Genomic DNA, 24,585 nt, shown 5'->3' with positions numbered 1-24,585 from the left:
AGTTCACAGTACATTTCTATGCTCTTTTTGCTTGTTTGCCTGCTGTTAAGTCTTCTGACCTGAATGGCTGGAGGAATATAAATTTCACATGTAGAAACTGGGGGAACGGGAAAAGGTTGTGTCTTAAAGTTTTCTTAGGTGGGCTTCATTTTTTTTTAAAAAAAATCAGAATCCCTCTCATCTGCTACAGATGTTTTAAAATTATGGGGTGGGGTGGTGGGGGTGGGGGTCACAGGATTGTTTAACAGTGAAGGAACAAATAATCTGCAGTAAGTAATCCTGAGTATACACCCTGGCAGAAGTGCCTTGCAGGATCAGAACAAGAGATAACAACAGCCCTAAGCTCTAAGTGGTGCACCGCAACTTTGGACTATGCTTCTTATCCAGCCTTGGTGTAGATGAATGGGTTGGTATCAATAAGCTGTTTCATTTGGGGCGGGGGGGGGGTTGACAGAAAAATACACAAGCACTTCAAAGGAAGGTTTCATCATGCCATTTTAGGGTTGTCAATTTCCCTTCCACGGGGGGTGACCTGGCACTTACCTGCAGATTCTTCTTGCTTCCCAGAGTGATATCATCGTACAGGCTGAAGAAGTGCTCCCGTGCTCCACCTGGGGTGTTTGGGGCCAAAATCAGCCCGGCACAAAGTCTGGGAGCACTTCCGGGTCATGCAGATTGACAGCATTCCTGGGAGTTGGTGCGCTGCACCGGGAGCACACCCCAGTAGGCCCATTCAGAGACCTGATTTCCTGCCAGCCAGGTGGGTAGTAGCAGCGGGGAGAGACTGGGAGCAAGGGACTCCCCCGCCCCCACCGGGGGAAAAGCAACCTTATGTCATTTACTCAACAAACATGCAGAATTATCGCGTCTGATTGACTGGTCAAGGGAATTACCATTCCGATTGATGCTAAGCACCCTCACCTCCTTTTCATCTGCAGCCAGCCCATCAGTAAGAGGAGCATACAGAATCATGTACCCGGTTGCACCTGCTACGCCATTCCACTTCACTTTCATGCTGCTGTGTGACACATCGTGCAACTCCAGATCTGATGCCATTGGCAAAGCCACTGCAGCAGGGGAAACAATGCACAATTATCCCACAGTTTCTTTGATGAAGGGAGGTTGCACTAACTTCCTGTAAAAATTATTCTCTTACAGTAAACACCACAAATTTGGTTAGGGTTGAGCAACAAATGTGGCTGAGTATTATTACTAACAAGACCTGTAACACTAATGCTAAGTATTAAGGGAAGGAGAGCAAGAATAATGGGGTACAGAGTGAGCTACATGGGCAAATTCTATATATTCTACAGAGTGAGCTACATAGGGCCTATTCTATAATACTTTCTCCATTCACGCTGGGGCACTAAGGCTGTGGCCAGCGGTGTAGCTTGGGTTTGATTAGAATTTACCACAACTCACATGAGCACTGACCCACAAAGCCGACTGCTGCAAAAACAAAACACAAGGGGCCCCAGTACATATGAAAGAGAGATGGCCCACCTTGCTGAATTAATTACTGGCCTATATCTTTTTAACCATCACCCAAAATTCACTTAGCTGTATAATTTTCTGTACACGACACAAATTATTTATTGCCGCTGATGACCACCATGCTTGGTCAAAATTGTATATACACAAACGTGTGGGTTTTCTTACTTGCAGTTAATTTTAATCTGTCACCACCTTCCACCAAGGTCAAATATGTAAACTGTAATTTTTCCACAAACTCCCACTAGCTGTGTAAAGAAAACATGTTATCTGGAGTGGTTCATATTTACATATTTCAAAAGAATGCTTTATGACACTTTCAGCAATGATTTGTTAGAACAACGCTTGCAGAAATTCTGCCTTGGGCTCAGAAAATGGGTTTAGTCAGAACTTGAACAAGTGGCTTCAAAGGAGCACCAGATGCTATAGGAAATGATGTTACGGGGTCAGTATGCTGCATTATTAACACCGAGTCAGTCATTAACCAATTCCCAACCAGGTTTGGTCACACATTTGCTCAGAGTGTAATTTAGATTGCATAGTATAGTAATTGCATACTAATTGCAGTGCCAATGTGGTATAGTGGTTAGAGAGAAGAATTCAAATCCCTTCTCACAAGATGACCTTGGGCCAGTTAGGCTCCCACAGCATGACCTACTTCACAGGGTCGTTGTAGGAATAAAACAGGGAGAGCCAGTTTGGTGTAGTGGTTAAAAGAGATGGGACTCTAATCTGGAGAACTGGGTTTGATTCCTCAGTCCACCACTTGTAGCCAGCTAGTGACCTTGGGTCAGTCACAGCTCTCCGGAGCTCTCTCAGCCCCACCCACCTCACAGGGTGATTGTTGTGGGGATAATGATAACATACTTTGTAAACTGCTCTGAGTGGGTATTAAGTTGCCCTGAAGGGCAGACTATAAATCAAATATTATACATTACAGGGAGGAATATCCTGTGCATGCCATCTGAAGCTCCCTGGTGGAATTCATATGTGAGAAACAAATGAATAAATGAATCCCAAAACTGTGTGCAGGGGCATACTAATGTGGCAGTGCGGCACAAGAAAGAAACAATAATCAAGTATTTAGAGCCCAAAGACAGACAACAGACACAACCACACAGCTGCTGCTTGTCGTCTCTGCAGGTTTCAGAGATCCAGCCTTATCTCCATTGAATGAAACCTCACAGATTCTGCTGAGTCATTGATTCAAGTGTGACTAATTCATTTAATCATTCACAAAGAAAGCTGTTCATTTTCTGCCTGAGTCACTCCTGTGGGTTTGCGCCTTTCCAATCAAAAGGCACACCCAAAGCCAGGAACACAAATGCCTCTCTGCGGCTAGGCAATTCTTCACACCCTACATGAGCATAAGAATGAAGGGAGTCTCCAGTTTTAAAAGTATGCCTCAAGGCCAAACTAGACATTACAATAGCCATGAGTCCAACCCGTAGCTACTGACGCCATTTTAGAGGTGAATTTAACCATTTAAGAATTGCTATGAGGGTAGTGCAGCGGCACCATTTTGTTCCTTCTCATGTGTTTTCAAATGTCAAAGCAGCCCCCCTCCCAAATGTCGTCACTTGAAAATGCATGGAGTGGGAACAAGCTGCGCCACCCTCACAATAATTTTTAATGGCTACGTTTATTTTATTTATTTATTTATTTATTTATTTATTTATTTATTTATTTATTTATTTATTTATTTATTTATTTGTTGCAGACTTTTATTCCGCCCTCCCTGCAGGCGGGCTCAGGGCGGATTACAGCAGTTTAAAAACACATTGTATAATTTATACACCATAAAACGATAAAAACTTTAAAAAATATCAAACAGCACAGCATACAATATGAGACAGTATAATAGCTAGACGGCAGCAGTCAATATGCGCTAATTGAAAAGCCAGATTGCGGACAGCCCTAATAGGAAGTGTTCAGATCTTTTACTCTTCCTCTTTTTTATCAGCTGGCGAAGGCCTAGCCCAGTCTCAACCATATGCTTGGCAGAACATATCTGCCTTGCAGACCCAGTGAAACGATAACCAGTTCTGCTGGGCCCTGGTCTCAATAGACAGAGAGTTCCACCAGGTTGGAGCCAGGATCGAAAAAGCCCTGGCTCTGGTTGAGGTCAGGCGGGCCTCCCTGGGGCCAGGGACCACCAATAGTTGTTTCTCTCCTGATCGAATCATCCTGCAGGGCACATATAGCGAAAGACAGTCCCACAGATACACTGGTCCCAGTCTGCATAGGGCTTTATAGGTTAATAAGAAAACCTTGAATCTGATTTGGTACTCCACAGGCAGCCAATGCAGCTGGCGCGATATAGGTGTTATATGTGCTGCACATGGCACTCCCACAATGACACGTGCCACTGCATTTTGAACCAGCTGTAATCTCCAGATCAGACTCAAGGGATGCCCCTGCATAGAGCGAGTTGCAGTAATCCAACCTAGAAGTGACCATTGCCTGGATCACTGTAGTTAAGTCGTGGGTTGACAGGTAAGGCACAAGCTGCCTGGTCCATCAAAAGAGGACCTGACAACCACTGTGACCTGTGCCTCCATTTTCAGGGAGGCATCTAGGATCACCCCCAAGCCCCTAACCTTTGGAACTGATGCAAGTGGTGCCCCATTGAGGGTTGGGAGCCGAAGTCTGGAACCTAAGCACCCATGACTCAAGTGCAGGACATCATCTTTGTAGGGTTTAATTTCAGCCAACTCTGCTTCAACCAGCCAGTCAAGGCTTCAAAAGCACACTCCAGGACATCTGGGGCTGAGTCGGGCCATTCGTCCATCATCAGATACAACTAGGACTTGACACCGAAGTCTGAAACTTTGCACCAACTGGGCAAGGGGGCACATATAAATGTTAAACAGTAATAGGAAGAGTATTGCCCCCTGCGGGAGACTGCACACCATGGGGTGGTGGGATGACAATTCCTCCCCTAGCGCCACCCTCTGTCACCAATCGTGGAGAAAAGAGACAAGCCACTGCAAGGCAATCCCTTGTATCCCCACATCAGCGAGGCGGTGAGTCAAAAGATCATAATTGACCATATCGAATGCTACTGAGAGATCCAGTAATATCAGCAGTGCTGATCCAGATGCCTGTGAAGGTCATCCATGAGGGTGACCAGTAACGTCTCTATCCCATGCCCCAGGCAGAAACTGGACTGGATGGGATCAAGGGCTGAGGTATCTTTCAGGAACCCCTGCAGCTGTTCTACCACTGCCCGCTCAGTCACCTTACCCAGAAACAGGAAGTTTGAGACTGGGCGGTAATTAGCGATGGCCTCCAAGGAACCCCAAAGCCCATCAGCACCAGCCTTTACCAGCCACAATGGGCACGGGTCCAGGTTGCACATGGTAGGTCTCACCGCTCACAGGGTCCTGTTAATCTCATCCCCACAGAGTGGACTGAAATGTTCTCCTTTAAAATGGTGTTGGTGAGCACAGGTTAAACCCACGTCTACCACAATAATGGGTTTGGCTCTCAGTTACAGACAGTTTAAGGAAATACTGATCTAGTAAAATTTAGTAAGGCCAATTCACATATGACAACAACTTCATATCTCCCATATGATGTGTAGACAGATGTTCATGAGAGTTCAATGCTTTGAATTTAAATTCCAGAGACATGTGGGGGGCTGATTCAGATCACAAAGCAAAAGGGGCCTCCCCTCGCCAATGCCAGTTTCCCAGCCTGAAATGGGCCCAGGGAGCCACTATTTGCCCAACTGGAGAAGCTTAAATGTAGATATGAATACACATAAGTAGGGCTTTTTTTCAGCTGGAACATGGTGGAACTGAGTTCCGGAACCTCTTGAAAATGGTCACATGGTTGGTGGCCCCACCCCCTGATCTCCAGACAGAGGGGAGTTGAGATTGCCCTCCATGCCACCGAGCGGCGCGGAGGGCAATCTAAACTCCCCTCTGTCTGGAGATCAGGGGGCGGGGCCACCAGCCATGTGACCATTTTCTCCTAGGGCAACCTACTGAGTTCCACCACCTCTTTTCCCAGAAAAAAAGCCCTGCACATAAGTTTCCCAAAGGGCCTTCCCCAGGGCCATTTCAAGTCAGGGTAACAGCAAGGGGACTTAAGTGCCTGTTTCCACACACTGTGCTCCCAATTCAAATCTTCCAGTACTGTGCAAAAGAGTAAAAACAGATAAATAAATCAATAGGGTTAACAAAACAAAAAAATGAGAAAGGAATCATGCAAACTGGCTTCCTTTGCAACATTTCTATAGGGAACACAATTCAGTTTTGTTAAAGTGCCAAGAAAACAGCCCTGAAGTCATGTGATGGCAAGAATAGAGTTCTCTGTCTAGAAAGACTGGCTCACAATTGCTTGGCTCACAGGTAAACTTCAAACTATGGTGTGGCTCTATCAGAAGGAGTCCGGAGCTATCTCATGTTCCCTTCTCCCTCATCCACTAGAGCACAGTAATCTAATTATATACTTCCTGATTTTCAGCAAACCACATTGCTGTTAGATCTGAAATGGCAAATGGTGGGTTTGCTAATGATGGTTTTCAGTATTGCAATTGCAAACAAGGAAAAATAAACACTCTTGACATCCTTGTTTGCAAGTTTTTTGTGGCTTAATATAAGAAAGGAAGCAACATCAGGCAGAATATTTAACAGCAGGTTTTATTCTTCTGTAACAGGCCTCATTTTACTTTTCCCTCCATCTTTCTTTCCTTTTCTCTCCCTGTCCCTCCCCGTAAGTCTCAAGGATCTAGTCCACCGAGCAACAGACTACCGTCTCCCCAGGGCTTTTTTTCTGGGAAAAGAGGTGGTGGAACTCAGTGGGTTGCCCTTGGAGAAAATGGTCACATGGCTGGTGGCCCCGCCCCCTGATCTCCAGACAGAGGGGAGTTGAGATTGCCCTCCACACCACCGAGCAGTGCAGAGGGCAATCTAAACTCCCCTCTGTCTGGAGATCAGGGGGCGGGGCCACCAGCCATGTGACCATTTTCAAGAGGTTCCGGAACTCTGTTCCACCACGTTCCCACTGAAGAAAAGGCCTGCGTCTCCCCAATGGGACACAATTCCAAACTTTAACAATGAGTTAACTTGCAAAGCAGCTGTTTCAACACAGCACAAGGCAAGCGCAAAACGGGTTTGGATCAAGACCAGCATTTCCATGGGTAAAAAGTATTTCACCCTGTGTGGAATGAGGCTTTCTCCTCCCCAACCTGCTGAAATTTGGATATAACAGAAATCTGTGGTTGGCCAGAAACTAGGAAGTAACTAATTAGCTCAAAGAGTGCAAAGAGGAGCAGTGAACCACAGGCTCTTTTCAGGCTTGTTGTCCCCCATATGACTGAGCCAAGCCAGTGTGATCCATGACACAGCGAAAGGGAAAACCATCTTTGCTTTGTGGCTTTCTCTTGGTGTAGGCAGGCACCTTTGAGACCTGCTTCAAGTGAGCAGCAGGATGAAAGGGCGCCTTCATTTGAAACTGCTCCACACAATTCAGCCACTAAAACTGCTTAAAAAAAACTTGGCTTGTAAGACAGAAGGTGTCAGACTCCCACTTCTTAAAAAAATCCGCAGCATCCTAAAGATACCATTGCCAAAAATGAACAAAGAGACTTTGGTGCAAACTGCTTAGCACTTAGGCAATGCACACACACACTATCGTAGCCACTGGGCAATTATTTCTGCTCAAGTGAGTGAGAATCAGAGAGTGGAATAGTGCAGGCCTCCCATCTCCTTTCTGCCAAACCAACATCAACGGCACAAAGTGAAGAATAAGTGAGCAAACCCCCTTATCAATCAGGAGGCCTGCTGCTCTGTTTCTGGAGGATTTATTGCAATAGGCCAGGACGTGATGTATTGGCAATCCTTCCAGAGATAGAGTAGAAGGGTGAGGAGAGAAAAGCTGAGTCTAAAAGACAGAAGTCCTTTATACGATGTGTGAAAATACACTGAAATCCTGTATATACTTATTTGGAAGTAAGCTGCACTGAACAATGTGGGAGTTCTATCCAAGGGAACAGATACAGGATCAGGGCAGGCTACGCAAAAGTCTTTTTTCAATGCACTACGGCTTTCTAAGGCTGTTTATATGAACGTCTACTTGTTAGTACATAAGAGAAAGTGGAGTTTGGGTTTTCTGGCCAACATTAGGAGTTCTGGCCAACATAGTTTGAAATTTCCATTATCCCGTAACCTGGCTGCTGCAAGAGCTATTTTAAGCTTTGCGAGTGATCAAGTCAAGGGCTGATCCGTAAGTTCATTTTTAAGAAAGCAACATTTGCACATGGCATATTTTACAGCATTTAGGAATAAGGGGTAGGAATGCTTTTGTATGAAATTGCCTTTGCATGCAGAAGCCACTGTGTCAAAGAAAAAGATTGGAAAGTAACTGAGTTTGAATTATTTTCAACTTCACAAAAATGCTTCCCAAATTCAAAGCAAGGTGGCCAAATTTTGATGTCTAGGCAAGTTTCAAGGTATGGGAAGGTGTGACAGGAACAGATGGCTTATCTCTTTCCCTCAGAGTTCAGCACTCATGTGCAAGTCACTGTTACAATATTCAGATTTCTAAGGTCCAGATTTTGAATTCACACTTTTTAGAAATATGTTTAAGGGCTTGAAATAAAACTTTAGAATCTGGCCATGTGGGGCACCTTCGTTAAAAAAAACTAAAGAAGAATGATGAGGCAAAGTCACCATGTGGTAAATTCCTCTCAAAAACTATTGTGTAAACTCATACCCAGAAGTTTACAAAATTTAGAAAGTAACAAGTAGAGGTGGGCACGATCCAAAAAAAAATACCGATCAAGCTGATCGTGGATTGGCACCGCCGACGATCCTGAATTAACGCTCCACGCCAGTCATCTCCCATTTCCAATCCGTGGATCATGGATCGTAGATCGTGGAGGCAAAAGTGGAGGGGCGCCCCGCTGTTCCCAGCGATACAGGAACGGTGGCTGATGCCGGCAGCATCTGTGTTTGTGTTTGGCTGTCTGTGTTTGGCCGTCAGAGCTGCTTATCAGGGTTTGCAGGGATGAGATTGGAGTGCCCATGGCTACAAAACACCCCCTCCCCCCTCCCTCCCTTGGGTGTCTTCTCCCAGCTGGTGACTGCTTTGCTGCTCTGTGGTTGGAAGGAAGCCCTGGTGATCAAGGCAAGCTTGGCTTCCATTTGGGTTTCCAGGGCAACAGAAGGAGGGCAAACACAGCTCAGGCATTCCCTTGGCTCCGTTGCCAGGGGAATAGATTGCTGGCGCCTGAGTGTCTGGCTTCCCGATCCGAGCACAATCGCCCCGATCAAGCCCCAATCCAGCCCCCCTCCTGACCGCTGGATCATTGGCCATGCACGATCCGCCGGGTCCCGATCACGCAATCGCCATTTATTGTGGGGTTTTTTCGATCGTAATGCGGATCGTGCCCATCTCTAGTAACAAGCTTTCAAACCTTCAGATAGATCCCATGATCTGCTGATGCAAGTTTATTATGAGAGTCCATGTAGTGTAATATCTAGGAGGCTGCAGTTGAGAAGGGGTTAAAACTGCTCTCTTCTTCCTCTTCCATCAGTGAACTTATGCAGAAAGATCAATTTTATCCTCCTTTCCACTGCAGGCTCCTGAGTCCTCCTGACTGACGTGGCTATTGTACCACATAGGTCACATGACCCTGAGAATAAACTTTCTCAGGGTCAGAAATGGCAGTGTTGGGTCAAAAAAGGAATGTAGGAAAGATCCACTATCATTAGTGCTTTATTCTAATGGATCATGGATCCGACCCCTTGGAAGATTCTTCACTGCAGGACCAGGTGCACAGGTACCCAGTCAAACCAGAAACCAGAATCAGATAAATAATACTTCTTGATTTGCACTCTTACTTACATGTTGTTTCTGTGCCCCGGAGGCCTTCACTGGCAGAGCTAATATATATGGCAAATACAGCTATCTGATATTCAGTTAAAGACATCAGGTTTTTCAGAACTGCTGTCGAAACAGTGCCATCCACCACAACCTGTATGATGGGAGAGATTGGTTTAAGAAGTGTAATAGTAATGCTTAAGACGGGGACTGCAGTTACTAACAGTTCCTGCTTCTTGGCTGTGGTGTGGGGAAAGGAGCCGTCATTCCTCAACAAGGCCTCAGAACAGGCCTACAGGAGGTGGTAGATAGTCATGGACTCTGAGGGGCCACTTTACACAGTACGAAGTCCTTACGTTTACTGAGTGACAACACAAAGACTCCAAAGCAAGCATTCAATGCGAGTCTCCCAGACTCACACGTGTTTTTGTTCTCCTTATGACAAAGGTACATGGACAAAAGTGGCTGTGACTATTCCCCTTTCCCAACTACCCTGTGGAGCTGCTGTTGGTTCTATTTGCAAAGTCATATTTCTTGTGTGGCTGTTTCACAATGGAGCAAATTGCAGCTGTGAGGAGAAAAGGGTACACATGTGACTGTAGGAGAGACACAAAATGTCTGCTTCAAGGTCCTTGTGTCGTTGTTCAACTGACACAAAGACTTTGTAGAGTGTAGAACCTCAGAGCTGGAGAGGAAGATCACTGGATGGAACTGGATGAAACCCAAAGCAGCTCTGACATCATGGCCACATCCATATTTACCTCCTCTGGCTGCCCTCCTCTTGTGGGATAGTAGACAACTCTGTATTTTTCCACTTTTCCTGGTGCATGGGTCCAACTCACACGGAATCCTCTGGCTGTCACCTCAGATGTGACTAAATCTGCAGGAGCCCCAACTGTGGCTACCAAAGTCCCTAAGTTTTAAACAGTTATATGAAATTATTTTCTTTACTTATCAAAAACAGCAAGCTCAAGCCATAATATTTTGAAGTCTGTGGGCTTCTATGATATCTACAGACAGCAAAAACAAGTTTCTCATCTACCTTTGATTTCCTTTTCCTGCTCTTCCACTCTTGAGCACACCGTTTTTGTAAGGCCTTCCACGATGGAATTCATGAAACTGAAGTCGGCAACATTGTAGACATGAGTGCTGTCTGGTTCAGAGGCAATCTCCTTTAGCTCATTTTCATCAGCATTTTTCACACCTGATATTAGAAGAAACAACAAAGGATCCAGTCCAATTTATTGAGTTCACTTGGAGTTTTGCCCGTTTAACCTTGGAAATCTGGTAGTTCAGAGATTCTCCAAGATGTCCACCTGGGACTGTAAATCCACTGGGCTCAAAAGAGGTATGCTTGAGCATATAAAACTCATTGTAGAGTGGACACTTTTAAGGGAAACGTTTTCCATAGCTGGTTGTTGTGGGTTTTCCGGGCTGTATTGCCGTGGTCTTGGCATTGTAGTTCCTGACGTTTCGCCAGCAGCTGTGGCTGGCATCTTCAGAGGTGTAGCACCAAAAGATAGAGATCTCTCAGTGTCACAATGTCTATCTTTTGGTGCTACACCTCTGAAGATGCCAGTCACAGCTGCTGGCGAAACGTCAGGAACTACAATGCCAAGACCACGGCAATACAGCCCGGAAAACCCACAACAACCATCGTTCTCCGGCCATGAAAGCCTTCGACAATACATCGTTTTCCATAGCCATTTGCAGATGAATATGAGAACACCTAGAGGAAGAATACTTACCAATAGCAAACAATTCAATGCCAGCATCTCGTAGGTTTTTTGCAGGCGGGATGACATCATCTTGGGATTTCCCATCTGTGATCAATATACCAATTTTCGGAACCCCTGGTCTTGCACCAGCCTCAGGTTTAAAGTTATTCTCCAAAATGAAAGTTAAAGCAAGGCCTGTTCAGAAAACAAGCAAATTAACCAAACATATTATTTGGTATTCCTTGAGCAATGAAAAGCTCCAGGAGCAAAATCTCCTGGGTTTGATCTCTGTTGACAAAGAGAACGCTGGAGACTTATGGAATTTTCATATTTTATTTATCTTTACAAATACACAAGTAAAGCACAGGTAGAGGGAAAGAAGCTTTCCTACAAGGCAGCATCTAATTCCCAGAGTATCCCAGTCTGCTTCACCTCAAGTCAGCTCCCAGCTCTCTCCACTGGATCCCACAGAGGATTTCCACAGATGGAGGAGGGGGATTTCTGCTGACTCCCCCTTTCCGCAGAAAACCTCAAATACTTCCTTTGCACTGTCCTAGGAATCGCCTATCCCCTAGGAGCAGCATTTGGGGCTGCAGCAAGAAAGCTACTGATATAAATGCTTTTGTTAGTGGATATTTTTGGGGTGAGGGGGAATCTCTGCCTCTTGCAAACTGCAAGCCGAAGCCCCTTTACACACACACATCTGCCTCCTCCCCTCAGCTGGGGCATGGTTACCTTCTCCACTGATGAATCCTTGACCAAGAGAAATCAGAAGACCATCACCTAAAAATTAGCTCCGACTGAGGAAATTTTTACAGTCATCCGATTAAATTGTCCCACAAGGTAGCTGTGAGGAAAACTGTGAGATATGTTTCTAAATATTAGGTGGCCCTTAAAGGTATAGGTCAGAAGGACCAGTTTTTTAAATATGTGGCAACTTTAGATCCTTAGCAACCCTCCTGAAGGGAGTTCATAATCTCTTTGAAAATTATACTTGGGATTCCAGGAGAGAATAATTAAAGAATGAAAAAAGAAATACAAATCTGAGGAAAATATAACTAGAAATACGTATCCAAATGCTATATATGCTGGGGGAGGGGGTGGGTTTTGGTGTGCACTATCAATAGTAGCTCAAAGTAGGAATTTCTGATTACTAATTGAAGAGGCTGAGACCTCTAAGCCTTGTATTATGAATAATCATTACTCATAAGAAAGACTGAGGGCCTGTCCTTTCAGCTTCTTAAGATGATAAAGCTATTTCTCAGGAGTCTTTCAAAGAAACCGCGAGATGTCTGAGCCATGGATGCACCCTAACCAGGGCTTTTTTTCAGCAGGAACGCGGTGGAACGGAGTTCCGGAACCTCTTGAAAATGGTCACATGGCTGGTGGCCCCGCCCCCTGATCTCCAGACAGAGGGGAGTTGAGATTGCCCTCCGCACTGCCTGGAGATCAGGGGGCAGGGCCACTAGCCATGTGACCATTTTCTCCGAGGGCAACCCACTGAGTTCCACCACCTCTTTTCCCAGAAAAAAATCCCTGACCCTAACACCCCAGATCTCCTGATGACATCATTAGCAGAGATAGCCATAGTCCATTATTTCTTACAAAAGTAGCCAAATTAGAGAATGTTGGAACTATGGGTGAGGAGAGATGAATATTTTTACAAAGTGCTACAATCACTTATCGTCTAGCTTTAAAAAACATTTTAAAAAGATTAGATAATTTCATGGGGGTAAATCTAGTCATATAGCTGATCAGAACCTCCATGTCCAGAGGCAGTACACCTCTGAATTATAGATACTAGGGATGAACAACAGGAATAGGACTGTCATTTTCATGCATTCTTACAAATTTCCCACAAGCATCCAGCTTCTTAAATGTTTAAGTCTCCCATTTTTCTCCTCTAAGCTTAGCAACATTGATGATCCCTCCCCCACTCCACCAAATATTCACCAATTCAGGGAAAGAGCATTTTAACTGTGTTTTTTGCAACAACTAGCACAATGCAGGTGGTTAAATTAAATAATATATCAATTCTGTAATTTATGCAAGGCTGCAAACCTCTTAAAATGCACCTATCGGAATTGAAATTCTATAACCACAAATGAGCTTGCACTGCATTAACAAAATAGATAGGTTTGCGCTGATGTTTCCCACCCTGCCCCTAGCTTTTCAGCACAGGTTTCTGCCATTATTTTAAACATAATTATCTTCTGCTTGCTGAAGGCCATGGAAAACTTTGTTGATGTATATAAAGAAAACCATGTAAATAAGGCAGTCCGTTTGCACCCTTCATTAAACTTATGAGTGGCGTGAATGGCTAGTATTATAATATTTGGAGGCTAAATGCATTTTCAGTTGCCTGTTCATTATGTACAAACCCTACTGTACCTGTTAAGGTGTTCCCACCCTTATAGGGTAAGTTACGCACTGCATCTAAGACAGCATCTTTTGTACCATGGGCATTCAAATGCCATTCTATTCGAGGATCACCACTGTATTGGGCAAGTCCTAGGGAAGAAATCACACAAACTTTATTTGTAGCACCAGCCAAGCCAGCCATTGTGACAAGTGTGGGTGTGTACGTGAAGGGAAACTTGCACATTGCAAGGACCTCTGGTGTGCGTGCATGCGCTGTACACAATGAAGACACATTTTACTCTCTTGTACTGTACCTGTTAAGTTGCAACCATGCCCACCTGCCCCCCAAACCCTGTTTTGCTTTTCCTCATAGCTGTGAATGGCAACCTTGAATGGGAGAAAGTAAAGGGTTACATTTGGGAATCCCATATAGATATGCATATGAACTTTCTTCCTGCCCATTAGTGACTTTTCTCTAGTCACTAAGAATCAAAGTTCAAAGAACAAACCTTTAAAGAAGGCAACAGTTTAAGAGAAAAAACAGAATTTGAAGCAATAATAAGTGGTGAGCTGAAGCATCTATTAGGGAAAATTTACAAAATTTTATTGCAACACCATACAGAAATGGAAGAAGTTAAAATCTGTATGTTATTTTTATTTTTTATTTATTTTTATCTGTTTAAATTTGTATTCTGCCCTCTCCACACTGGCAGGCTCAGGCTGGATCACATTTATATACATTAAAATTACAACCACAATTTAAAACTTAATAAATACAGTACGAATGTTTAAAAACAAACACAAGAAGCACAAAGAGTTCATTAATCTATTTCCAACCATCACTGAAAAATAGTTAAAGAAGAAGGAAACTTCTTTTTTTGGAGGTGGATGTTCTAATAGGAAGGGCACCGTCCTACCCTATTTTGGCCGGTGGGGGCCCTACCCAGCATCAACCAAATGCCTGGCAGAACAGCTCTGTCTTACAGGCCCAGCAGAATGATAACAAATCCCACTGGGCCCTGGTCTCATTAGGAAGAGCGTTCAACCAGGCTGGAGCCAGGACCGAAAAGGCCCTGGTTCTGGTCGATGCTAGGTGGGTGTCCCTGGGGCCAGGGATCATTAGTAGCTCTTTATCACTAGAATGAAGCATCCTCTGGGGCACATATGGGAAGAGGTGGTCCTGAAGATACGCAGGTCCCAGTCTACGTAGGGCTTTGTAGGTTAAAATGGAAGAAAAACTTTGAAGTAACTATCCTTATGAACCAATGGGAAGATTTATAGGCTAAAGATATTAAATTTACAGATTGTCAGTTGTTAAGAGAGAACTGGTACAAAATGTTCTTTAGATGGTATACTACCCCAAAGACATTGTGAGAATTAGTACGGACTATAGTCGACAGTGTTGGAAATGTCCATGCACGGATGCAACATTTTATCATATGAGGTGGACATGTAAGAAAGCACAAAGATATTGGATAAAGATACATGAAAAGATGCAGACGATTCTCAAGTTCAGGTGTGAGCTAAATCCGAAAAATATGCTACTAAACATTTTACCAAATATTGTAAGAAAAGAACAGGGCGCCCTTTTCTGGTACATGGTGACAGCTGCAAGAGTACTATATGGAGTGAAATGGAAAACAGAATTATGCCCTGACACACCAGAGTGGAAAGATTTACAAATATGTGTCAATGGCCAAATTAACTCCTTATGTGCACAAAAGACCAAGAGCGAAATTCTGGAAAAAAATGGAAAGATTTTTTCAACTATTTAGGCTAAAACTAAGATAAATTAAGGTAATATGATACAAAGATAAAACACAGGAGAAATGATTGATTAAAAATTATTGATACTAAAGTTTGGGTACAAGCAGTTAAGGAGAGGGGATGAGAGCGATTATATAATTTAGCTGTATTGTTATATACACTGAATATATCTTTCTATTAGCCTAATCTAAATTCAAACATAGTGCTTGTATAAGTTCTTATGCACTTTCTATTGCTATATCTTTTCTTTTTAAATATATATTTTTTTAAAAGAATCAAACCTACTTTTATCCGTGTAACTTCATCTTGAGATTTATTTCTTCGATACTCTAAACTCTGAAAATTATTTCTCCTCTGTTCTTTGCTGCCCCAGGAGAGCCATTTAAGGAGGAAAGGAACACCACCTTTTGATTTAAACAAACCATCCCCGTTTTGAGTCCAAGATAATGAGTTCTATACAGAGCCAGGGCAGAACTCTAGGCAGGTCACCAACGCAGAACCCAGTGAGTGACAGAGTATCAAGGAATCCGGTGTGTCAAGGATAGATTCACTGTGGAACCTTGGCAACTAGGTACAGCCAGGAAGAATCTTGGAATTACATGTTTTTCAGCCTACAATACTGACTACCTAACCGAAAAGAGTTTTTTGCAGAATGATCAGTAAATCAGTGGCTAGTAACTCTGTCCTATTTGTCTCATATATTTCAGACCACAAGTAGTTGTGTGATTCAGGAGTACCTCTGCCTCTGGACAGTATAATGATTCTATCTACTGGATGACTACTGTTATAATCCCACAAAAGCTTATGCCACAATATATGTGTTAGCTTGCCAAAGGGCACTGTTACTGTTACTATAACAGACAAGCAGCGCAATCCTAAAAACACTTCCCTAGGAGTAAGCCTCAAGAAATAAAAGTTGGTCTTTACTTCTGAGTAGACCTGTTTAGGATGGCTCCCTTGCTCAACTCTCTTTTCAGAATTTTTCAGCACAAAACATTTTACCACCACTGAGAGTTCTGATACTTTGAAGATCTTAATATTGATGCCTACCAAAGGCAAATAAATTGCAATGTCTACCTAAAAAGGCAGAAAATCAAGTAACAATAAACCAAGTGTCTTTTTTAAAAAAAAAATCCTTTGAAACGTTACCTATTCTTGTTTTTTCAGAACCCACATTGAAGGCAGAAACCAGATTCTCTAGGAAAAGACGCACAAGCCTGAAGTTGAATCGGCCAATACTCCAAGAACCATCAACTAGGATCACGATGTCAGCAATGGCTGGGGTTTTACATTTAAATTGGTTTTCTGTCAATGACAAAAGAGCATAGGAAGGTTTAATTCAATGAAAATAGAGCAAGATACATTGTAGTTGTTGTTTTTTTTAAAAAAGGATAATGTTTAAAAGACAACATGCTTAGATCAAAAGAAGAAACCTGCAAAAATTCCTTGGATGTTTTACCTGTTGGGAAGAAATAATTAATTGTGCATTCACTGTTGCAGTATCTGCAGATGCAAGAAAAAGTAATGCATCTTTGCAGGGGCAGCCATACCCCTGGGTGGTTGTAGAGAGCTGCCTAGGATAGCACTTTTAAATGGGCAAGTCTTTTATAAGCAGGCAATAAAAGGGAAGGTGCCTTCCATTTAACCAAATCACCTTTACACCCAAGTTGATATCACCCAAGTTGATATCACCTCAAGAACCTTGTGAATACAAAAACAATTAAATATCAAAACATATGGGCAGTTTTGAAAGTGACAGTTTGATAAGAAAAGGACAGAAGATGAAAATGTTAAGTACTCGCATGGCTGGTAGAAAGTCAGAAATAAACATATAGGGAAGAGTAATCAGCCATATTTAGACATGCAGTCAAATATCTTAATACATTTAACAGATGCAACAAATAACTCAATTTGCAAACTTCAACACTGAGAGCACAGAGTTAATGTGGCTAGTATTATTTTTGACAACAATAAAGGCAATCTGATGTGCAGAAGGGTTTTGAGAATGGAAGAGGCCACCATAAATATTTAGTGGAACTTACCTGAAATATTATTTTTAATGATAGCTATCAAGATTGCAAGCACATAAAAGGTGATGCTAATGCACACAAAACAATACTAAAATGAAACAGATTTTGTTACAGACAATTATAGCACACAGTTGGTTATGAAGTACAAGACCTGGATCAATTTATAAGCATACAAATACGGTTGCATTACACAACAGGGATCTTCCTGGGAAAGAATAAGCAATATGATCTCATTTCCGTGATTTAATGGATGTACACTGGGATAGAAAAAAATGAGTGAATCAATACCAAAATGAATTTGATTAGTGTGTTAGTGTGGTGTAGTGGTTAGAGTGCCATACCTGGAGGACTCAGGTTCAGCCAGTAATGAAACCTGTTTTCTTACTTCATTTATGGTCCGCCTTTCTTGTGAACTCAAGGAGCTTTGCAAAAATTAAGTGGTCTTGTCCAGGGCTGGATCTAGGGTTGCTGGCGCCCAGGGCAACCCAAGTCCGGCTCCTCCCGGTGCTGCGTGATGACGTCACTTCCATGATGTCATCATGCAGGGAAGAGCGTGCTACCCACACGGCTCGCTGCCTGTCCCAACATGCCACGGAGTTGGCGGAGGCAGCACGGGTGGCTTGGAAGCCACCCATGCCATTCACCTGCCCCACAGGACAGGGGGCGTGCAGCAAGTCGGCTGCCTTCTATACTGCGGGGCAGGTGAATGGCGTGGGTGGCCTCCCAGCCCCCCACGCTGCCACCAGTGTGCTCCTGGCGGCTGGCAGCTGCGCCCAGTGCCCCCTCTTTGGCAGCACCAGGGGCAGACTACCCCCCTTGCCCCTCTGTTGATCCGGCCCTGGTCTTGTCCCAGTCACTCACTCTCAGGCTGATCCATCCCACAGGGTTGTTGTGGATATAAAATAGAGGATGGAAGAACCATATTCACTGCACCCTGAGCTCCTCGGAGGAAGCGTGGGATAAGAATGTGACAGATAAACTGACCCAAGTGAAAACCATGGGCAGAATCTAGATGCATGAAGCCATCCTTCTTCTAAACAAGTTAATAGCCAATTTTCCAAGAATTTCAACAGGGATCAGACTGGCTGAAGTAAAGCTGATAAGCAAGGACTTATCTTCAGATATGATATCTTCAAATCCAGATGTGATATCGGGCAGCTCTAGAAATCACAGGCAATTCCTTGAGATACTCAAAATCACTTCCGGGTTTTCCCTGAACATGAACATGTCAGGGATTCACTCTAGTACCTTCAGCAACAGCCCTACACTTGCTCTCCAAAGTCACAGCTATGGTGCCTCCCGAGTTCTAGATACTGTGCCCCCATATTATACCCATCCCCACTAGATGAATTAATTCTAATCTAATAGTCATTAACTACAGAAGAAATTCAGTCTAACGGAATAGGTATATAGTTGCTTATTAAATATTCCATTTCCATAGAGGGATGAGGATAAAAGTAGGTATTTTCTGTAACTATATAATTGTGTGTGAGGGTGGCCTTACTATCAGTTCCAACGGTTTGTCAATCTGATCTTTGCAACTGGTTGTTATTGAACACACGAAAGCTGCCTTACACTAGACCAGACCATTGGTCCATGAGGGTCAATATTGCCTACTCAGACTAGCAGTGACCCTGCAGGTTCTCAGGCAGAGGTCTTGCACATCACTTACTATCTGATCCTTTTAATTGGAGTTGCTCAGAATTGAACCTGGGACCTTCTGCATGCAAGGCAGATGCTCCTCCACTGAGCCAGTAGTCTGTACCATGCACTTAACAGTATCAGCGTCATTATCAGCGTCCTGTGCTGTGCCAGCTGCACTGGCTCCCAGTGGAGTTCCGGATCCGGTTCAAGGTGTTAACCTTGGTGTTTAAAGCCTGTCACGGACTGGGACCTGCATACCTGCAGGACCGCCACTTCTATGACCTCCCCTGCAGGGTGTTGTGCTCTGCAGACAAGCAACTCCTGGTGGTCCCCGGCCCCAAGGATATCCATCTGTCCTCAACCAGGGCCAGGGCTTTTTCTGCCCTGGCCCCGGCCTGGTGGAATGCTCTCCCGCTGGAGATCCGGGCCCTGTGGGCCCTGTTACAGTTCCGCAGGGCCTGTAAAACGGAGATGTTCCGCCGGGCCTTTGGCTGAGTGCCAGCAGGTGTCCTCCTCCCTTCCATCTAAGACCACCACTTCTTCTGGGGCTGCCCTCAGCCATCTGCTATGCCCATATACGGACTCCGAATATTTGTTTAAACAGCCTGCTCCTGGACTATTTTAATTACTTTTTAAAAATTATTATTGATTTTATGTTTTTGTGATTTTTAATGTATTTTTTTAATGTTGTTAGCCGCCCCATGGGGAGGGCGGGGTATAAATCAAATCAAATAAATAAAAATTAACTCACACCCTCTTTACTACAGAAGTATCATTAGACTATTTCCCTTTTACCCTAATCCATCCCTTGAGTAACTGTAAGGGGCAACAATTCTTCTATAAAAGATTAAAGGAGTCCTAATAGAGGGGTTTGGGGGGGTTTTTTGGAAAAAGAAGGAGGGAAATCTATTGATTGAATTCATATACAGTTCTTTTCCAGCTCAAATTGAAAGTCTTGTAAATTAAGATTTACAAGACTTTGTGGAGTTTCCATTTCCTTTCTTAGATGGAACTACACGTTTCACCTCAACCATACACCTTTGAAGCTCAGCTGTTCCTTCTCCTTCACAGAACAGGATCGGGAATGCACAAGAAGAAGGGAAAGAGGGGCACTTCACATCCTCCAGCCCACCGTTACCTCTCCCCAGAAATTATTCAAGAGCTTGCAGCCACCCTTCAACGATATTTCATGCAATCAGACATCTGACCAGAAACATAGCATAGCATGAACTACAGCAAATTAAACTGTCAAACAAACTCTGGAGATTAATGTCTGAGTTTGAATTAATTTTTTTCCCCCAAAAAATACCTTACAAGTGGATTTAAATGCTATTTTAATAACCTTCCTTTCCTTTCCCCACCCCCAGCTTCCAGCCCAGTGAGCAGAAGTTAATGGCAATAAAGCTAGCTGGGCAGGAAGCAGTCTTTCAGCTCTCAGGCCTGAGGCCAGAGCCCCTTTAGCTGTCTGGCCAAAAACAGTAGGGTCCTGCAGGCTCCATGGACAAACTTGGAGTCCAGCTGACAGGCTTCGTGGGCACCCCAACTCAGATAAAAACCTACCACTTTTTCATGACCGAACTCATGATGGAATAAAGAAAGGGGGGGCTGCAGTCTCTGTCCCAGTCCAAAGAGCAAAGCATCCATTAAATATGCAATTAAGCTGTTACAAGAAGGTCAGAAATTATCTGAAGTCTGAAGACCAGAGAGTATGCACTCATGTATGAGAGCTGCCTGGAAAAAGCTTCAAAAACAAAAGCATCAAGGAAAACCCCCTTTAGATGAGAGTGAAAGTTTTCTGCCAACACTCGATGTAATAACCAAAAATTATGATCACGTCAATCAGTGTGCTGGTGTCAACAGGCTTAACCTGTTTTCAGTGGCAATGTTATGTTTGCAATAATTCTAGCATTATCTCCTCCCAATATGCACGGTTGTCAAATATCCTCCAATAGTCTGGCTCTTTGATTAAAAGATAGCAGACCCCTGGCTTGGAGCATGACTTGGTTTGCCTCAGGTCATGCTCCAAGCCAGGGGTCTGCTAGCTTTGGCAACCATGCATCTTGGGAGGATTGTGGGTAGCATGCACTCCCAATTAGAGACGGGGACGAACCTGAATATGAACCAAAAAAATCCACAAACCAGCCTAGTTTGTGGTTCGCGAAAGCTCATTTCCATGAACTTCCACGAACCGGTCTACTGATTCGTTTAGTTTGTATTAAAGGGCAGTTTAAATGGCCATTTCCCTGAGGAAATGGCCATTTAAACTTTTCCTGCCGCTTGCAAGCGGCAGGGGGGATCCCTCCCCGCCTGCCAGCTGATACTTCAAAGGGCCCTGCCATTTGCAAGCAGCAGGAAAGGGCCCTTTAAATGATCAAATGCCCCTTTCCTTGCTGCTAAGCAGCCAGAAAGGGGCATTTAAACCCCACGAACCACGAACTGGTTCAGGAACTTGCCCCAGTTCGTGGGAGTTTGTGGTTCCTGGATCGTGGAAGCCACGAACCATGAACTGCATGATTCAGTTTTTTTGTGGTTCGTGTCCATGTCTACTCCCAATATATGCAGTTGCTGGGCAACTAAAAACATATGAAAAGGGCTAATGTTACTTCTCAATGAGTTGCAAACAGTACTTGTAGCAACAGAACTATGGGTCCTCTGCAAGCTATGGGCCCTCCACATGTCCATTACCATTTCTTGAACATCTGAAATCATTTATAGATCACCTTGGGCACATTTATAGCTAAAATCTCAAGCAACAATTAATTTCCTCCAGAAGTAACTTTAGCAGTAAGTATTTTACTTGGTTGGTAAAATGCTTATTTATTTATTACTATTACTTATAGTTCTCATAATATTTATTTACTGTATTTATTTACTATCCTCCTCCACCCACATGCAAATTGGTAATATGAATAGTACAGACATATTGCAGAAATTGTTTGAGTAAACTACAGCTATTTAAGATGGTATATGTGAATGGACCCAGGTCTCTTGATGCTCTAAAATAATGTTTGGCAGGTCACAGGATCAGGACTATAAAGCCCTGTGGGTAGTCTAGTTCAAGTAACCCTGTACTTTCAACTGCGTTTGATGATAAATCATCCCTAGCCTTTAAATTTTCTGCTGATCCACTGCAAGTTTATTGTTTGTGGACCATGTTTCAACTAAATGGTGTGATGTGTATTTTTGAAAATAATTAAAAGAAAAAAGCCTTTGGAGAACAAAAGCAACGTCTGCCTTTGTGAATGCCGCTGTTTCTGCCATTGCTTCTGATTAATGTCCCTCTTTCATAATTTTCCTTTAAGGAACAGTAAATGTTTAACTAAAAGTTTAGACTTGGCTTTCATAAAAGATTGTCCCGCAAGCCGTTCAGGAATTATGAAGAGAATACAAACTATAACATTGAAGTCATAGAGGATTTTTTAATTTTTAAAGACTTAATGCTCTCTTATAATTAACGTAACTAGGAGTATGGTGTTGGTGCACCTTCCCCAGATGCACTTTGTGTAAAACAGACAGCAGTCCGTAATACATCAAGAGATAAACTAAATTAAGACATAATTCAGTAAGATTTCTGATTCTGACTTGGGAAATTCCAGGAGAGTTGGGGACGGTGACTAGAGAAGGCAGAGCTTGGGGAGGGGAGGGAGGGGAGCATGCCATACAGGCCATCCTCCCAAACTGCCATTGCCTCCAGGGAAACTTATCCAGATAATGCTGGTTGTACTCAAGGCCTTGCCTAGAGATTGGCGATCCTTTAATTCCACCTGTTTTCAAGATGGTAGCTGGAAAGCCAGATATCAGATTGCTTAGAAGCAAAGAGGGACAGACAGCTGAAGGCCAGGCAGAGAGGCATTCTAACACCTTCTCATTTGCTTTGCAGCTGTAGTTTAACAGTACAGCTCGTGCAGGAGAGATGGAAAACAAGGAGGTTACGTGATTTCTTTACTTATAAGATTTTTATGCTGCCTCTCCAGAATCCTGCTCAATACGGCTTACAATTAAAATCATTATAAATTATCCCCAAAAAACCCCATTAAAAACATGCCAGGGAAGGATTGCCTTAGAGATTCAAGCAGGAGGTCAGCGGGGTAACTTACTTCCCCTGTACACAAGCTCCTGCACTTCCCCTTCACGCTGGAAAATTACATCATTTCCCAGAGCAACAGGGGAGCTGCAGGGCGAGTTGAAGCCAGCTTAGTAAAAATTGCCTCCCAATGGGCTTCAGCATGCCCTAGGGTCCCCCAGTGGGAGTGGAGGATCCCCTGGTCATCCCCCCTGGTCACCACTCACCAGGCAGGTGGGGGAGGGAAGGCAGGGGAATAGGCCCCCCAAGCACTCTCCCAAGGCGGCACAATGGCGTCATCCCGGGAGCGCTCCTGCATTTTGCAGCAGGCTGATTGGGGCCCCAAATGGGCCGAATCAGGCCCACATCAGCCTGCTGTGAAGCACGGGAACACACCCGGGCCCTGCATGATGATGTCAGTTCTCAGAAATGATGTCATTGTGCTGCCCAAGGGTGTGCACATGAAAAGACAAAGAATAAGGTGAGTGCCTGGTCCCCCCTCCCACTGGGAAGGTAAGGGAACCTTGCAACCCTAGCGTGACCTGCACTTCCCGCATCACGCTGGAAAAGGGACTCAAATCAGTCTTCTACTACATACCAACATGGCTACGCACCTGAAACTAGCTTCAGATTAGAAGTATCTCTAAATACAAAGACAAAAAAAAGAAAAGAAACTAAAAATAATGACATTTTCATGTTGTAAGTAATGCTATGAGGCCTCTTAAACTTGACATAGTTTAGGGGCTCAGCAAATCTTAATCCAGCCCTTGTTTTTAATAAGTAAGAACAAGGAATTACAATAAAAATACCAGCTGAGATTCACAGCCATTCTTAAATTGCTCCAGATTTTATCACACGCTTCACCGGGGTCAGTCCAGGGATAGCTTCTGTTATACACGTTTAACTTCTTTACTCATATACGATATCCTGGTTGTGATCTTTCTGAATGTATGTTATTGTGGTCACTGGAGGATGGAGGAAGAGAATCGCAAATCTGTCGCAGGCATTAAAACACCCTGACCATAACGTCCCTGAACATTTTAATCCCTAGAGGGTAGGTAGGTGATTCTAAAACTATGGCAGATGTTTCTTGCATGAAAAAGCTGTTCTTTCAAGAAAATAATATAGAGGTATGTCTATAAGTGATATTAACAGAGCATTAACCTATTTTCTTCATTCTACTACTTAAAAAAAAAATTCTCAAGCCATACACTCCATAGATCAACTTAAAAGACTATTGGCATTTCATGACTACAAACAAAAAATTAATTAATCCTGACAAAGCTCTGGAGAGACAGGCATTATTAATTACACACTTTCAGTGCAAGAGTCACAAAATATGCCTACAACAGGAATGTCCATTTAATTCTCTATATTATTGGAATGAGTTTGCTTTCCTTTGAACATAAAAGTAGCTAATGGCTTACCAGAATGCCAAAATGAATAATTTAATAGAGAAAACCCAGAAAACCCTGCACTTATCTTGTTGTAGAATGGTAGTCACAAATTTTAAAGGTTTTTTTCTTTATTCTTTCTGCTGAAAGAATCTTTGCCTGCCTGACAAAAATTTCACTTTTCATTTGGGGGGGGGGGTTAACAATGTAACCGATTTGCTATCATGGGCAATCTTGTGGTAATACTTATAGCATGTCGTTTGATCCTCAGAAACCTGGGGAAC

The 24,585-nt window shown here is 43.5% G+C and overlaps 1 protein-coding gene across 2 annotated transcripts in view; it reads right to left on the bottom strand.

The window, feature by feature from the left end:
• The window catches only part of COL14A1 (collagen type XIV alpha 1 chain), a 193,169-nt gene that overhangs the window by 111,605 nt on the left and 56,979 nt on the right, over nucleotides 1-24,585 (bottom strand). For both annotated transcript variants that reach the window (XM_054985560.1, XM_054985561.1), the window contains exons 6-12: nucleotides 16,320-16,475; nucleotides 13,434-13,553; nucleotides 11,073-11,237; nucleotides 10,367-10,528; nucleotides 10,086-10,237; nucleotides 9,349-9,478; nucleotides 922-1,067 (exon numbers count right to left, since the gene is read on the bottom strand). In XM_054985560.1, the coding sequence (XP_054841535.1) occupies nucleotides 922-1,067; nucleotides 9,349-9,478; nucleotides 10,086-10,237; nucleotides 10,367-10,528; nucleotides 11,073-11,237; nucleotides 13,434-13,553; nucleotides 16,320-16,475 (1,031 nt within the window). The remainder of the gene's footprint in view (nucleotides 1-921; nucleotides 1,068-9,348; nucleotides 9,479-10,085; nucleotides 10,238-10,366; nucleotides 10,529-11,072; nucleotides 11,238-13,433; nucleotides 13,554-16,319; nucleotides 16,476-24,585) is intronic.

The sequence above is a fragment of the Eublepharis macularius genome, chromosome 7 (genome assembly GCF_028583425.1).
Source record: "Eublepharis macularius isolate TG4126 chromosome 7, MPM_Emac_v1.0, whole genome shotgun sequence".
Lineage (NCBI taxonomy): Eukaryota > Metazoa > Chordata > Lepidosauria > Squamata > Eublepharidae > Eublepharis > Eublepharis macularius.
This window is presented reverse-complemented; position numbering and strand designations above follow the sequence as displayed.